At 36.4% G+C, this 14,468-nt stretch overlaps 2 protein-coding genes across 2 annotated transcripts; both read left to right on the top strand.

The window, feature by feature from the left end:
• The first annotated feature begins 302 nt into the window (after positions 1 to 302).
• LOC130935387 (potassium transporter 4) lies at positions 303 to 4,925 on the top strand. Its single transcript, XM_057865114.1, has 8 exons — positions 303 to 439; positions 993 to 1,233; positions 1,341 to 1,586; positions 1,755 to 2,066; positions 2,296 to 2,348; positions 2,703 to 2,817; positions 2,908 to 3,162; positions 3,624 to 4,925. Exons 1-8 carry the CDS (start codon positions 395 to 397, stop codon positions 4,709 to 4,711), a joined length of 2,355 nt encoding a protein of 784 aa, XP_057721097.1. The 5' UTR covers positions 303 to 394; the 3' UTR covers positions 4,712 to 4,925.
• A 1,367-nt stretch (positions 4,926 to 6,292) lies between these two features.
• LOC130932717 (ATP-dependent DNA helicase At3g02060, chloroplastic) lies at positions 6,293 to 14,182 on the top strand. Its single transcript, XM_057862125.1, has 14 exons — positions 6,293 to 6,766; positions 6,915 to 7,202; positions 7,525 to 7,750; positions 7,992 to 8,237; positions 9,049 to 9,183; positions 9,270 to 9,394; positions 9,585 to 9,724; positions 10,445 to 10,515; positions 11,316 to 11,477; positions 11,677 to 11,763; positions 11,894 to 12,067; positions 12,201 to 12,245; positions 12,701 to 13,057; positions 13,395 to 14,182. The coding sequence occupies exons 1-14, from the start codon at positions 6,432 to 6,434 to the stop codon at positions 13,494 to 13,496; spliced, it is 2,493 nt and encodes an 830-aa protein (XP_057718108.1). The 5' UTR covers positions 6,293 to 6,431; the 3' UTR covers positions 13,497 to 14,182.
• The last annotated feature ends 286 nt before the right edge of the window (positions 14,183 to 14,468 follow it).

The raw sequence follows: 14,468 nt of genomic DNA, 5'->3' as shown, positions 1-14,468 counted from the left end.
ATTATATATATAACTTAATGATAATATTAAGTTGATAAAAAAATTAAAATTTATCTTATTTAATATTTATTAATTATATTATTTTTTGATTAAATTTTTTTATTATTAAATATTTTTATATATTTAATTTTAAAACACCGCCATATACAAAATAATTTTATATGTATATTTAATTATTTAATATCATTCAGCAAAAAATAATGCATAAATAATTATTTAAAAAATAAAATGTACGATGACATAAAATATTTTATAATATAATATAATATAACAAGAGAGTTGTATCGTGTTCAGTTTTGTTTGGTTTCGCTCTCTTTCTTTCGCTGCTTACAGTAGTCTACTATCATCTCTCTCTCTCTCTCTCTCTCTCTCTCTCTCTCTCTCTCTCTCTGTGATGGAACCGGAATCTGGAGCTTCTACTTCTCGGAACCCTTCGCTGGTTAGGCTTCTTCCTCAACACGCTAACGCAGTGCTTTTTTATTCCGAAATTCAAGTGAAATGAAGTTCATTTTTTTTTCACTACTCTGAACCAATTCTGAATTCTACTTGTTTTGCCTCATTCTTCTTTCTGGAACTTTTTGTAACTGACTTTGCTCCGCGCTCTCTTTGTTTTTTGTTTTTATTTATTTAATTTAATATGTTTAAGCATATTTTTCATTCTTCATGTGAGTTCGTGTTTCTTGTCAACGCATGGAGGTGTGTGTCTTTGGTTTCTGCTTGGATTCGCCACTGTAATAAGTATTCAAATTATCTTGAACAACTTTTGAGAATGAGATACTCAATTATGCTGATTTTAAGTGTTTTTTCGAGTTCCTTTGATTATTATTTGTTTCCTTTTGTTTGATTTATGCCATTGTACTGAATTTCATTCTTTTTAGATGATGTGGTTCACTTCACTGGTTCATTTTCCAGTGTTTTGGTTGTTTGAACTTGATTGAATGATGGATAAATGGATAATCGATAATTTGTTTTGGCTGTTTGGGACCTTTCAGTTATCATGGGTGAATCTCTCTAGGAATCTATTATTAGCATATCAAAGCTTTGGTGTGGTGTATGGAGATCTGAGCACTTCACCACTCTATGTTTTCACAAGCACATTTCGAGGCAAATTGAAGGACCACCGCGATGAAGAAACTATATTTGGAGCTTTTTCTTTGATTTTCTGGACACTGACACTAATACCGTTGATTAAGTATGTGTTCATCCTATTGAGTGCTGATGATAGTGGCGAAGGTATTTGAATGGCGGCCTTTATTAGGATTATTTTCTTGTAAGATTGGTTATAAGTTATAACTCTATGATTTTATTATGATCATATAGTGCAATACTACTGTCTTCAGGTGGAACGTTTGCTCTTTATTCGCTGCTCTGCAGGCACGCCAAGTTTAATTTGCTCCCCAATCAACAAGCAGCTGATGAGGAGTTATCATCCTACAAATATGGTCCCTCGCAACAGGCCATAACCTCTTCTCCACTGAAGAGGTTTCTGGAGAAGCATAAAAGGTTAAGAACGGCACTGCTTATTGTGGTGTTGTTTGGTGCTTGCATGGTCATTGGCGATGGTGTTCTCACCCCAGCAATTTCAGGTAAGTGATTCATAATTAAAATTTGGGATGCCTGGAGCTTTGTAGCATCTTATTTTGTTGTGAACTGCTTCCAATATAATAATAATATGACAGAACTCGATTGGTTTTTTTACTTGAAGGCTTGCTTCTAAGAAGAAACTAACAATTAGCCTGATCTTTACCTTGCAGTTCTAGCATCTGTATCAGGGTTACAAGTTACGGAAAGAAAATTAACTGATGGTGAGCTTGTCCTGCTTGCCTGTGTCATATTGGTTGGGCTGTTTGCTCTTCAACACATTGGCACACACAAAGTGGCATTCGTGTTTGCACCAGTTGTAATCATCTGGCTATTATCGATATTTTCTATTGGGCTGTATAACACAATTTTTTGGAATCCTAGAATTGTTCGTGCATTATCCCCATACTATCTCATCAAGTTCTTTATCAAGACTGGTAAAGAAGGTTGGATTTCTCTTGGAGGGATACTTCTCTGTATCACTGGTATGTTAGTTCTGATCCTTTTTAACAGTTATATCATAGGATATGCTCTATAGTTTGTAGGGATGTTATGCATGATGTATTGATGTTCCTTGTTCTATTTACAATTGTATAAATTTAGTCAAAATTTGAGTTACTAGAACTGTAAAACCTGAGGTTTTAAGAAACTCAGATGCTATACTATACTAAATTACTAACTATTTGAGTTTTTTTTTTTTTTTTACCTCACCAGGAACTGAAGCTATGTTTGCAGATCTTGGTCATTTCACTGCTACATCGATAAGGGTGAGAAAAACTTGATGCTGAATTTCTTGCAACTGTTGTTATGAATTATGATGTTATGATTCTTATTGCTTTAGCTGTCCAATCGTGTCACTAGTCTTGATGGGCTGAGATTGTACCAGTTGCACTATGCTGGTACATGGCTTAAAGTATTATTAGAAATAAGGAGTACTTATAGTTGAGTGTTTTCTTTCTCTTCTTTTTCTCTTTCCCTCTTATCCACCATTTTCTCTATGATATCAACATAATCAAATTGATCTTAGTTTTACAAATTACTACTATTTTCTGGGAAAGCAACAATAAGTAGTACATGCTCAATTGTCAAGAGATTCCTTAATATTTTCCTCCCTTTTGCAGATTGCATTTGCATTTGTTATATACCCTTGTTTGGTGGTACAGTATATGGGCCAAGCTGCTTTCTTGTCTAAGAACCTTCAATCTATTCATAACAGTTTTTATGATTCAATACCTGGTTGGTCCATTCATTACTCTCATTCGTTAATACTGCTTTGAGAATTCAGTAATTTAGTGCAATTGCTAATTTTTTTTGCTTCTACTGCAGAACCTGTATTTTGGCCTGTCTTTGTTGTTGCCACCCTTGCTGCTATTGTTGGGAGTCAAGCTGTTATAACCGCAACTTTCTCTATCATCAAGCAGTGTCATGCACTTGGCTGCTTTCCACGAGTTAAAGTTGTCCACACTTCAAAACATATATATGGGCAAATCTACATCCCAGAGATAAACTGGATACTCATGATCCTGACTCTTGCAATAACCATTGGATTTCAAGACACAACTATAATTGGAAATGCTTACGGTAATATAAGGTTCCCTGCTCAAAAAAGCGTACCACCCCCCCCCCCCCCCCAAAACCCCCCACCCCCCACCCCCCTCCCACAACCACACACACACACACACACACACAAGTTAGAGGATCTTTTTCCTTGTGAGTATGGTAATTTTCTGTTCATTTGCTTCAGATCATTGTTTTCCTCTGATTATATGTTTGGATTGATAGTTCAATTAGTCAAAGTCCTAATAGTTGTTATGAAGGAACAACAATACAATAATTACTGGCTTGTGGATGTGAAAATAATGATAGTATGGTTAATATCCCAGCCCTTTATTTTTTTTTTTTTCTGTTTTCTAGTTTGATATGTTACAATTCCTGCTCTGCTACCTTGAATTCAGGAGTTTCTGCTAACAATGTTGTTACAAATTACAGTTTGAATGTCGGTTTTTTTCGTTTTGAATTTAATTCATGGCATTGATTTACAGGACTCGCATGTATGACTGTAATGTTTGTGACGACCTTTCTGATGACTCTGGTCGCAATCTTTGTCTGGCAAAAAAGTGTTGTGATTGCTATAGCATTCCTTTTATTCTTTTGGGTGATAGAGGGCACCTATCTATCAGCAGCATTCATGAAAGTGCCTCAGGGAGGATGGGTTCCTCTTGTCTTATCCTGCATCTTCATGGTTGTTATGTATGTATGGCATTATGGTACTCGAAGGAAGTACAGCTATGATCTGCACAACAAAGTTTCATTGAAGTGGTTACTGGGTTTGGGCCCAAGCCTTGGCATTGTTCGAGTCCCAGGAATAGGTCTCATCTACTCAGAACTAGCAACTGGAGTTCCTTCAATATTTTCCCATTTTGTAACGAATCTTCCTGCCTTTCACAAGGTGTTAGTTTTTGTCTGTGTGAAATCAGTCCCTGTTCCATATGTCTCCCCAGAAGAAAGATTCCTTATTGGTCGAGTTTGTCCAAGACCTTATCGAATGTACAGGTGCATTGTCAGATATGGGTACAAGGACATTCAAAGGGACGATGGAGACTTCGAGAACCATCTAATACAGAGTATAGCAGAGTTTATACAGAGGGAAGCAGAAGAACCACAGTACTCAAGTTCTGAAAGCTCTTCGCTCGATGGGAGGATGGCTGTTATAAGTACCAGAACTTTAGAATCCACTGCAAGCTTAATAGTTTCCGAGATTGAGGAAATTGGTGTGGACAGCTCCATCCCCAGCAGTAAATCTGTAACCCTTCGCAGCTTGCAATCGGTTTATGATGATGAAAGTCCACAAGTTAGAAGGCGTCGAGTAAGATTTCAGCTACCAAACAATCCTGGTATGGATCCTGCAGTTAGGGAAGAACTTGTGGATTTGATTCAAGCTAAGGAAGCTGGGGTTGCTTATGTATTGGGGCACTCATATGTTAAGGCTAGGAAATCATCCTCATTCTTGAAGAAGCTTGTGATTGATATCGGTTACTCATTTCTACGCAAGAATTGCAGGGGTCCTGCTGTGGCTCTTAACATTCCTCACATCAGTCTCATTGAAGTTGGAATGATATATTATGTTTAGTTTCTTGCCTAAATTTGATTTACAACTTCTTCCTGGCTGTATAGAATCTATGCTCCAGGCTATAGGTGTTATTTTTATTGCCTCGCTCATGGAAAAATGAGTATGGCAGAGGAGGGTCTCTCTGAGAAAAACGCTTGTAAGGTTTATGGTGCTCTCCTAATGTGTAATTATATTATATAGTTGCAATAATTTTGTATTAGAAGTTTTTTTTTTTTGGGGGGAGTATTAGAAGACTCAACTTAGAAATGATCTTTCTCCTTTCCTTCTGATTATTTATTTAGTAAAAGTGTTATTTGCGCACCTAAATTATGTCCAATTAGCACATACCAAAGGGCACTTTTCCTCGAACTGCTCTCTTCCATTTCTTCCACAAATCCACAATCTTAGTGCTTCTGGCGTTTACCCCAATAGTTGTGATAATGCTGAGGGGCCTGGATCAAAAGAGATTCTGGTAATACTAACTCTACCCTCATTGTTCCGGCGTTGCGGTGTATTTGGAATGGGCATAAACTGATGATCACTGGCCCCTTCCCTTGCTGTCCCATTATGCTCACTTCTCAGCCTTGGAATTCCAGGCTCTACTGCAGCATGGCCAGCTTATGAGCCATCACTCAATCTCTTTTCACTGGTCTCCACCTCCTTTAGTGTTTGTGAAAGTTAACTCTGATGGAACTGTTTTCATGGAGCCTCAACAGTCTGCCTTTGGCACCGTCATTCGCAATGCAGACGGCAGCTGGGTGAAGAGCTGCTCCGGAACTTGTCTGCATCATCGGCCTCTTCATGCAGAGCTGCTGGCTATTTGTTGCAGTTTGCAACTAGCTTGGGAGTGTGGTTATCGGGGTGTTTATTGCGCAGAAGCTCGCAATCTTTGATCTAGCAAAATTGTTCCACAACACCACATAGAGGGGCTTTCTTCTCAAGATCGCTCTGAGACTGGACTGGCAGTTTTGCTTTACTTTGGTGTCTTGCTCTGTGAACGAACCAGTGGATACCATGGTTAGGAAGGTTCTGATGGAAAGAACCTACGTTGAATGGCTTCAGCCAACATGCTTATGCTTATTGATAGTTATTCTATTTTACGAAAGAACGGCCTGAAAAGAAGTTATTCCTCTAAAGCCAGCATAGAAAAGAGAGTACTCTAGGATAGCCCTGTGAAAGCATTGATGGTTGGCTAACCCAAGACCATGTTAAATGCCTAAGAGCTCTGCACAATTACTTAAGAAAATGTTAATTTATTGCATGCCTGATACAAAGTGATGGCTCCTCCGGCCTCCGCTCAAAGGAGGAATTGGAATTCGAAGATATCCCTCTTATTTCCCTTTTCTTTTTATTTTTTGGTCCTGAAACTAGTAATTCGTTTTTTTTTTGTTTCTACTTGCTGGAAGAGGAACCAAAACCGCAGGCCCATTAAAATATATAAAATAAGTAAATAAATAAAAGAAGGAAAAAAAATATCCTGCGCAGCCTCTTATGTCTTATCTCAACCCCAGAAAAAAAAATAATTTGACAAAATATTTTTGATATTAAAGCTGGAAGTTGAGTTATGCTGATATAAGATATTTGTTCCCTGTTTGGGCAAAACCCCTCCAAAACCTCCAACATTCATCTCTGAATTCGGTTCTATCTTCCCAAAATACGCATTCTTCACAAAGATTCAAACTTTTCCAATGACCCATTTCCATTCTTCCCTCTGAAAACCACACACCACTCTCCTCTTTCCATGGCTTCACTCCTTCCAACTCCACACTTTTCCACACCCCTTATCTCCAAGCTCACTTCTTCCCCCAAAACTTGGAAACTCTTCATCCTCCCCCACCCTTTATACCCTATAGCCCTTCACATCAAGAAGAAAAACGTACTTCTTTTTCCCACCAATGCATTCTATACGCAAGGGGTCTATGCCCCTTCTTCTTCCCCTTCCGAATTGCGGAACAGAACAGAGAAAAAGAATGAGCTTGAGAATGACCCAATTGCCTTGCTTAACGAGAGAATTCGTCGTGACTATGGCAGCAGGGAGGTTTCAAGAACTGTTATGGACTCAGAGGAGGCTGATAGGTACATACTATGCTTCACAAATAAGTATTGAGTACAATATGAATCAGCCATGAACTTAAGGAGTTTAAGATTACAGTATTTGCTAAATCATACGTATATGAATACAGTTAGCAAACGCGAGTGAAAATGAGATATTTGTGTAATATAGGTACATACAGATGGTGAAGGAGCAGCAGCAGAAGGGGTTGCAGAAGCTGAAGGGTGAGAGGAAGGAAGGGAAAGATGGTACCTTCAGCTACAAGGTTGACCCTTATACGCTTCAATCCGGTGACTATGTTGTTCACAAGAAGGTTGGCATTGGGAGGTTTGTTGGGATCAGGTTGGATGTTCCAAAGAATTCTACAGAACCTACTGAATATGTTTTCATCGAGTATGCTGATGGGATGGCGAAGCTTCCTCTTAAGCAGGCATCGAAAATGCTCTATAGATATAGTCTGTGAGTTTTCCTTGCCCTCTTACTCTTACCTTTTTTGTTATTGTAATGTAATTCATATATATAGAACAAGTCAGTTAGCTAGACATTTCAATAGTGAGATATTGCACAATCATGGTCGTCGATGAAAAAATTGATGGTTGAGATTGAGAATTTTGCATGATACAAGAACCGTAAGTGTGCCATAATTTCTTTTGATGCAAACACTTTACCCTGTTAAGGCACTTTAGAGAAGCTAGTATTTTGTTTAGCTAGTAGTCAATTGTGTTTGGAGAATTGTTTTGATTTGGTCATGATCGTGTCAAATTTTGGTGTGCCTTGGCAGTCCAAACGAGAACAAAAGACCTCGGACATTGAGCAAGTTAAATGATATTAGTAGTTGGGAGAAAAGAAAGATTAAGGGGAAGGTTGCCATACAGAAAATGGTCGTTGACTTGATGGAGCTCTATCTACATAGGCTCAAACAGAGAAGACCGCCTTACTCGAAAAGTCCTGCCATGACTGAATTTGCTGCTCAATTTCCTTATAAGCCTACACCTGATCAACAACAGGTGACATCTTAGTAAATGCTATGTGTTTAGATGGAAGGGGAATTGTTAATTATGATTTTATATTCTAATTTTAATTTGTTATTTAAAATTTTTAAATAATTACATGTTATGTTCTAAGGCATTCACGATAAATCAGAATTTATACATATACATATTCACATTTATTTCAATATGACATTTTTATTTGATGCTTATGAGTTATTTCCATCTCTTCCAAATACGTACCTTTTTATCTGTCCAGGCTTTTATTGATGTTGAGAGGGATTTGACAGAGCGAGAAACTCCAATGGACAGATTAATTTGTGGAGATGTTGGTTTTGGCAAAACTGAGGTTGCACTACGTGCTATCTACTGTGTTGTGTCGGCGAAAAAGCAAGCAATGATTCTAGCACCGACTAGAGTTCTAGCAAAACAACATTTTGATGTTATATCTGAACGCTTTTCTGTATATCCTAATCTCAAAGTTGGACTACTAAGCAGGTTTCAGGTATGGCCGAGTTTTCTCTGTTTCCCATTTTTATTATAGTTAAATACTCAAATATATCTAATTTTATGAAGTATGGAGATTATAGTTTAACTTATTTCGTAGTCAAATAAGAATAACAATATGCTTTCATCCAGTTGAGTTTGTTAAGAACTCTCTCTAATGCTAAGTCAAAATATCCCATAAACTATAATCATGAGCTAAACTGAATACATGTCAGTTTTTGGTTGAAGTAACACTTCCCTTCACTAACAACACAGTTTCCACTTATTGGATAAACGTGATGTCTTTTCAGTAGCTCTTTTTTGTGAAGAACCCTATCAGTGCATCAAATTGGAAGTTTCTGACTTTAAATGATATATTCTTTATTTTGCTCGCTGGATATATATTTCATTGCCTACTCATTTTTTATGGAAACGATTCCTTCTTCTGGTTTGGCATCTCCATTTATAAAGGGTGTTATTTTATGCTCAGTGTTCAATTATATTAAAATTTTCTTTCATTTCCATTTTCATGGCTATTATATGACAATACATGATGTACTTCTGCTACATATATACGTAATCGAGTGGTGCATGGTATCACGACTTTTAGTCTGGAGATGTCTTGCTTCCTCATTTTTTATATATATTAATCTAGCTTTTCTTTAAAATTGGTGGCATAAGTACATTGTAGGAATTGATATTTAGCCAATTATTAAGTTCAAGAAATATGAGCTGCATCAAGGGAAAATGTTATCATCTTGGTGGATATTTATGAATAATTAGGAACATGTCTATCAATTTTAGACTATGTGATTTATCACTACTTGCAGACCAGAGCAGAGAAAGAAGCACAATTGGACAAGATTAAGAATGGTGACCTGGACATTGTTGTTGGAACTCACTCGCTTCTTGGAGATCGTGTTGTATATAACAAACTTGGCCTGCTTGTGATCGATGAGGAACAGGTTTGCCAATTCTTGGCAATAGTTGTTTCCCTTGCAACTACAGTCCTATTGCTTTTCTCTACTAAGTAATGAGTTATGCATTGCAGAGGTTTGGTGTCAAACAGAAGGAGAGGATTGCTTCTTTTAAAACTTCGGTGGACGTACTTACTCTATCGGCAACCCCTATCCCGAGAACTCTCTATTTAGCCTTGACAGGGTTTCGTGATGCTAGGTAACTAGCCTTAACAATTTTATTTTCACCTTCTTTATCTTCTGCTTCTATATTACCTAGCACTTCATCTCTTGCAAGATTAGCTTTTTTCATTAAACTTGCACTAATCAAAAGAAGCAGATCAGTTAAGGCCAACTAATCCAAGCATAAAGTATACTATGGTAATTTCGTTCGTTAATTTCCATTTCAGTTTAATTACAACCCCACCTCCAGAAAGAGTTCCCATCAAGACTCACCTTTCTGCATTCAGTAAGGATAGAGTAATATCGGCCATCAAGTATGAGCTTGACCGTGGCGGTCAAGTTTTTTATGTTCTGCCGCGTATTAAAGGTGATTCTCATGTAATAATTTTTCATTTATTTACATAATGTCAAGTTTTTTTCATTTCTTTGACTTAAGTTGAAGAGTAGTTACCATAACAGTAAATTTACTTTGAATATATTAAAGAAAGATAAGCTTATGAATTTTAATTTGAGACGACAATCATGGACATAAAAGGGAAATTATGCATCATGGTGCATGGTGGTGCTATGCTTTATGGTATGGAGTGTTGGGCGACCAAAGGGGAGCACAAAAATAAGCTAAGTGTGGCAGAGATGAAGATGTTGAGATGGATAAGTAGTTATACGCGATTGGATAAAATAAGGAAGGAAGATATAAGGGAGAGAGTTGGAGTAGCACCCATTGTGGAAAAGATGGTAGAATTGCGTCTCAGGTGGTTTGGACATGTGAGAAGAAGATTGACAGAACACCCAGTCAGGAGGATGGATGAGATGGAAGATGGACAAGAGGTGAAAGGCAGAGGAAGACCTAAGAAGACCATTCATGAGGTGGTCAAATGAGATTTACATGTAAACGGTCTCTCTGTAGACATGATACATGACAGAGCTCAATGACATCGTTTGATTCATGCAGCCGACCCCACCTAGTGGGACAAGGCTTTGTTGTTGTTGTTGTTGTTGTGGTGCATGGTGGTGCTGTTGACATATATTTGCTAATTTACATTTATTTCCGTGTTGACTGTTTTCTTCTCAACTATTTGCCTTACAGGACTTGAAGAAGTAATGTATTTTCTTGAAGAGTCATTCCCAGATGTTGAAATAGCCATTGCCCATGGGAAGGTAGTTGCTTCTTTTTTGGGTCTACTGTCGCATATCACATGAAAGAGAAATGTTGAGTTTAATTATTCTATGGGTCTTATAGTTTTACTAATTTTTTAGTTAGGTCCTTATAGTTTAAAACTTTGTAATTGAGTCTCTATACTAGCTAAACATTTCTAATTAGGTCCTTACTAGTATTTATCTTTCATAAAAAAATGCAATAATCCTAGAATATTTGCTTTTAGAATATTCCACCCTTCGTCTTACATCAAACACAAAAATGACTAAAGAATATTTCATATTTTTTAGCAAGAAGCTTATTGAGAATTTTTATCTAACATAAAGGCTCAATTACAAACTTCTAAATTGTAAGGATCTAATTAAAAATTTGGTTAAACTATAAGAACTAACAGAATAATGAAGTCGAAATTTTAATGAACAAAGGTTTTGCATATAGTAGGCAATGAAAATATAATAACTAGGGAGTGCATATAGTAGCCAATTAATAAACAAAGATTTTACAGCTTTCTGAGCTGAGAGCCTGAGAGGGTAGAAGAACCTCAAGGTTTTGCTACATGTATGTCCTCCATTCTTTCTCTGCTTTCTTCTTCCATAAGCAGTAATATATGACAAGAAGAGCTTTTTTAATTACTACAAACTCAGTTCACAGTTATTTTTCTTTAGATGAAAAATACATGTGATCGTCTAGAGCTCTAGAATTGATTATCTTGTAACAACAGAATATACATGCATTATATACATACTCAATTCACAGATGTTTCAGCATTAATTGTGTAAATTTCATATTCTTTCTGGTGTAGCAATACTCAAGGCAATTAGAGGATACCATGGATAGATTTGCTTCAGGCGAAACAAAAATCCTTATCTGCACAAATATAGTAGAAAGTGGGCTTGATATTCAAAATGCAAATACCATTATCATTCAAGATGTTCAACAATTTGGACTCGCACAGTTGTACCAGGTTTTCTGTTTCCTAATTCCATCTTCTTTTGTTTGTTTGTTACATGTTTCATATGTCATGTCTTTACTCTTTGACTCCAAGCATTGTTCAGAACTTGTTATTGTCATTATGTTTCTGATATATGCATTTTATGGTTGGAGCAAGTGATATTAATCCGATTTCTCTATTTCTGTTTAACTAACATCCGTAATGCTCTTAGTTACGTGGAAGGGTTGGGCGAGCCGATAAGGAAGCACATGCACACTTATTTTACCCTGATAAAAGTATGCTCTCTGACCAAGCACTGGTATGTTTGTGATCAATTTTTACCTTTTATTTTTACTCATAAACTTGATTGAATCTTCCGCTTGTAATATAGAAAACCGATTGCTTAAATATTACCTAAATTTAACATTCTGCTTAGTGATGTCCCATAGGAGAGGCTTGCAGCTCTTGAAGAATGCCATGAGCTTGGTCAAGGATTCCAACTAGCCGAGCGAGACATGGCTATAAGAGGTTTTGGGACAATATTTGGTGAACAACAAACAGGAGATGTCGGAAATGTCGGCATTGATCTATTCTTTGAGATGCTCTTTGAGAGCTTGTCCAAGGTTAACTTTGATTCTGTGATCTATTTTTCACCATCTGCCACTGATCCTAGTTGAAAATAAATACTCACTCACAGTGTAAATTACATGGAGCTATATATATATATATATAACCTTGATGCTTTTTAAACTGCAGGTTGAAGATCACCGTGTAGTTCCGGTTCCTTATCACTCAGTGCAGGTATGCATATTATAGAAAAATGTAGGATACGGTAAAGATATAAGTTCATAGATAGACGCCTGGTGCATGTTTATGGGAATGCAGACTAAAAATACGGTTCCACAAATCAAATCTGACAGATGAACATTGTTTTCTCCTGGTGGAGGTGAAACAGGAAAATGAAAATGCCGAAAATAATTTGCATTCGAAGACTTTCCTTGAACCAGACAATAAAGCTATTCTAGTTGACACCAATTATGACTTTTCTTTTTTAATTTTCATGGGGGAGAATAATTATTGGTAAATGTGTTTGATCTAAATATAATTTCTGAATACAAACACTTCAGAGCCTACTTTAAAATAGTAAAAAGGATCCAAAACACACATGAATCTGTTTTTTTTTTTGCGTATGAATTGAATGGTTCATGTAATAGATTCTCCAATTTCCTTCTGCACTTTATACTTATGTATTTCAGGTAGACTTGAACATCAATCCGCATCTCCCATCTGAATACATAAATTATTTGGAGAATCCCATGCAAATAATAAATGAAGCTGAGAGAGTTGCGGAGAACGACATATGGAGTCTTGTGCAATTTACGGAGAGTCTGCGCCGTCAGTTTGGCAAAGAGCCTCGGTCCATGGAGATTTTGTTGAAGAAGCTTTATGTGAGGAGAATGGCTGCTGATATGGGAATATCTGGAATCTACTCTTCAGGGAAGACTATCATAATGAAAACAAATATAAATAAAAAGGTATTCAAAATTATGATAGAGTCAATGGCATCAGAAACACTCAAAAATTCATTGGTTCTTGAAGGTGACCAAATCAAGGTAATTTTTCTTGATTTATCATTCGCTCTAATTCGATTATATTTGTTAATCATCCTTTCTGTAAGGAGATTGGTAAAGTGATAAAGTAAAGGGTTAATCACTATTGAATTTATAACTTCCATCAATTGTGAGCTCCACAATCTTAATTTAAGAGTGATTAACTTCTCACTTTACCAATTCGCCAATCTCCTGACTTTAGAGGAGCTTGATCCAAATCCAATAGTTTCCTGAACATGATGTCGATCATTAATTGCGAATCTTTGCATTTTGTTGTTGCTGTTGTTGTTATATACTTACTTAACGAGTTCAGATTTCTTAACGATTTTACTTCGTGCAGGCTGAGCTTCTCTTAGAGCTACCGAAAGAACAACTCCTCAATTGGCTTTTTCAATGCTTGGCTGAACTTCATGCTTCACTACCTGCCCTCATAAAATACTAGAATTTTTTTATCGACCAGTTCTGCCAGCATGGTGGAGTTTGGAAACTTGAATTACAGCTTAATTCACAAGTATACATTGTTTCGATGGATATGCTGCATCGAGAGCGACAAACGGAACTAACTGAGATTGTATTGCATTACTGACTAGGCTGCTACAAGAAATCGAAACAAATTAAGGACGATCAGAATGTTGAATACATGATGATCCGAATAGGAGCGATGAGGTTAGCTACGAGTGCTGTTTGTTCTTGACTCTTTGCCAAGTGGCCATGGAAATCAATTTGGCACTGGAAAAGAATTTTAGTTTCAGATGTTACGCTGAATTTTGATCATCAAGGATTCCTTTAAAGGATGCTGCTACCGCAGTATTTTAATTATTTATTTATTCTTTTTGGTATCTCTTTCATTGGAGTTACCTGATTTGGAGAAATTCAATATGAAGATTCAGGCTCTTCCTCTTGCTAATACATGGTAAGAAAAGTAGGTTACTTGTTGCAAGAAATATAATTCTGGTTATTGTTGTTGTAGCTATCAAAATGTAGAAGTGCTTGTTTTCCTTTTCCCTCCTAGGAATGTGTGTAACTTTATATGCCACTGTGGCATGCAATTGTAATGAAAATTATTTGAGGAGACAATCTTAGAATTTAATATTTTATTAGGTAAAATACATAAACAAACGAAATGAAAACCATTATTACATGATAGTTCTAAATGCAATAACGTTACATGCATATTTTGTTTGTGTTTATATGTAGATTCGATTTAGTAGGAAAAGCTTTAAATTGAAATATATATCTTCGATTTAGTAGGTTAAAAACGGTGAAATGATTAGTACATGATAATTTAAAACAATGAGCTTCAAATTATACCCATAAAAAATCGAAACAAGTGGTTTCGATTTACACTTTTTAATAAATCGAATGAAATTGCTTCGATTTAGATATTGTAGTACATAGCTAAATAAAATGTATT

This window comes from Arachis stenosperma, chromosome 6, assembly GCF_014773155.1.
Source record: "Arachis stenosperma cultivar V10309 chromosome 6, arast.V10309.gnm1.PFL2, whole genome shotgun sequence".
NCBI classification, from domain to species: domain Eukaryota; kingdom Viridiplantae; phylum Streptophyta; class Magnoliopsida; order Fabales; family Fabaceae; genus Arachis; species Arachis stenosperma.
The sequence above is the reverse complement of the archived record's forward strand: the minus strand, read 5'-3'. Positions and strand labels throughout refer to the sequence as shown.

Excerpts from the sequence above, each read along its gene's own strand:
- LOC130932717 (XM_057862125.1), top strand. The coding sequence starts at position 6,432 with ATGGCTTCACTCCTTCCAACTCCACACTTTTCCACACCCCTTATCTCC. Across the intron at positions 12,068-12,200 it reads TCTTTGAGAGCTTGTCCAAG|GTTGAAGATCACCGTGTAGT; the intron begins GTTAACTTTGAT and ends TTTAAACTGCAG. Across the intron at positions 12,246-12,700 it reads TTCCTTATCACTCAGTGCAG|GTAGACTTGAACATCAATCC; the intron begins GTATGCATATTA and ends TATGTATTTCAG.
- LOC130935387 (XM_057865114.1), top strand. The coding sequence starts at position 395 with ATGGAACCGGAATCTGGAGCTTCTACTTCTCGGAACCCTTCGCTG. Across the intron at positions 1,587-1,754 it reads TCTCACCCCAGCAATTTCAG|TTCTAGCATCTGTATCAGGG; the intron begins GTAAGTGATTCA and ends TTTACCTTGCAG. Across the intron at positions 3,163-3,623 it reads TATAATTGGAAATGCTTACG|GACTCGCATGTATGACTGTA; the intron begins GTAATATAAGGT and ends ATTGATTTACAG.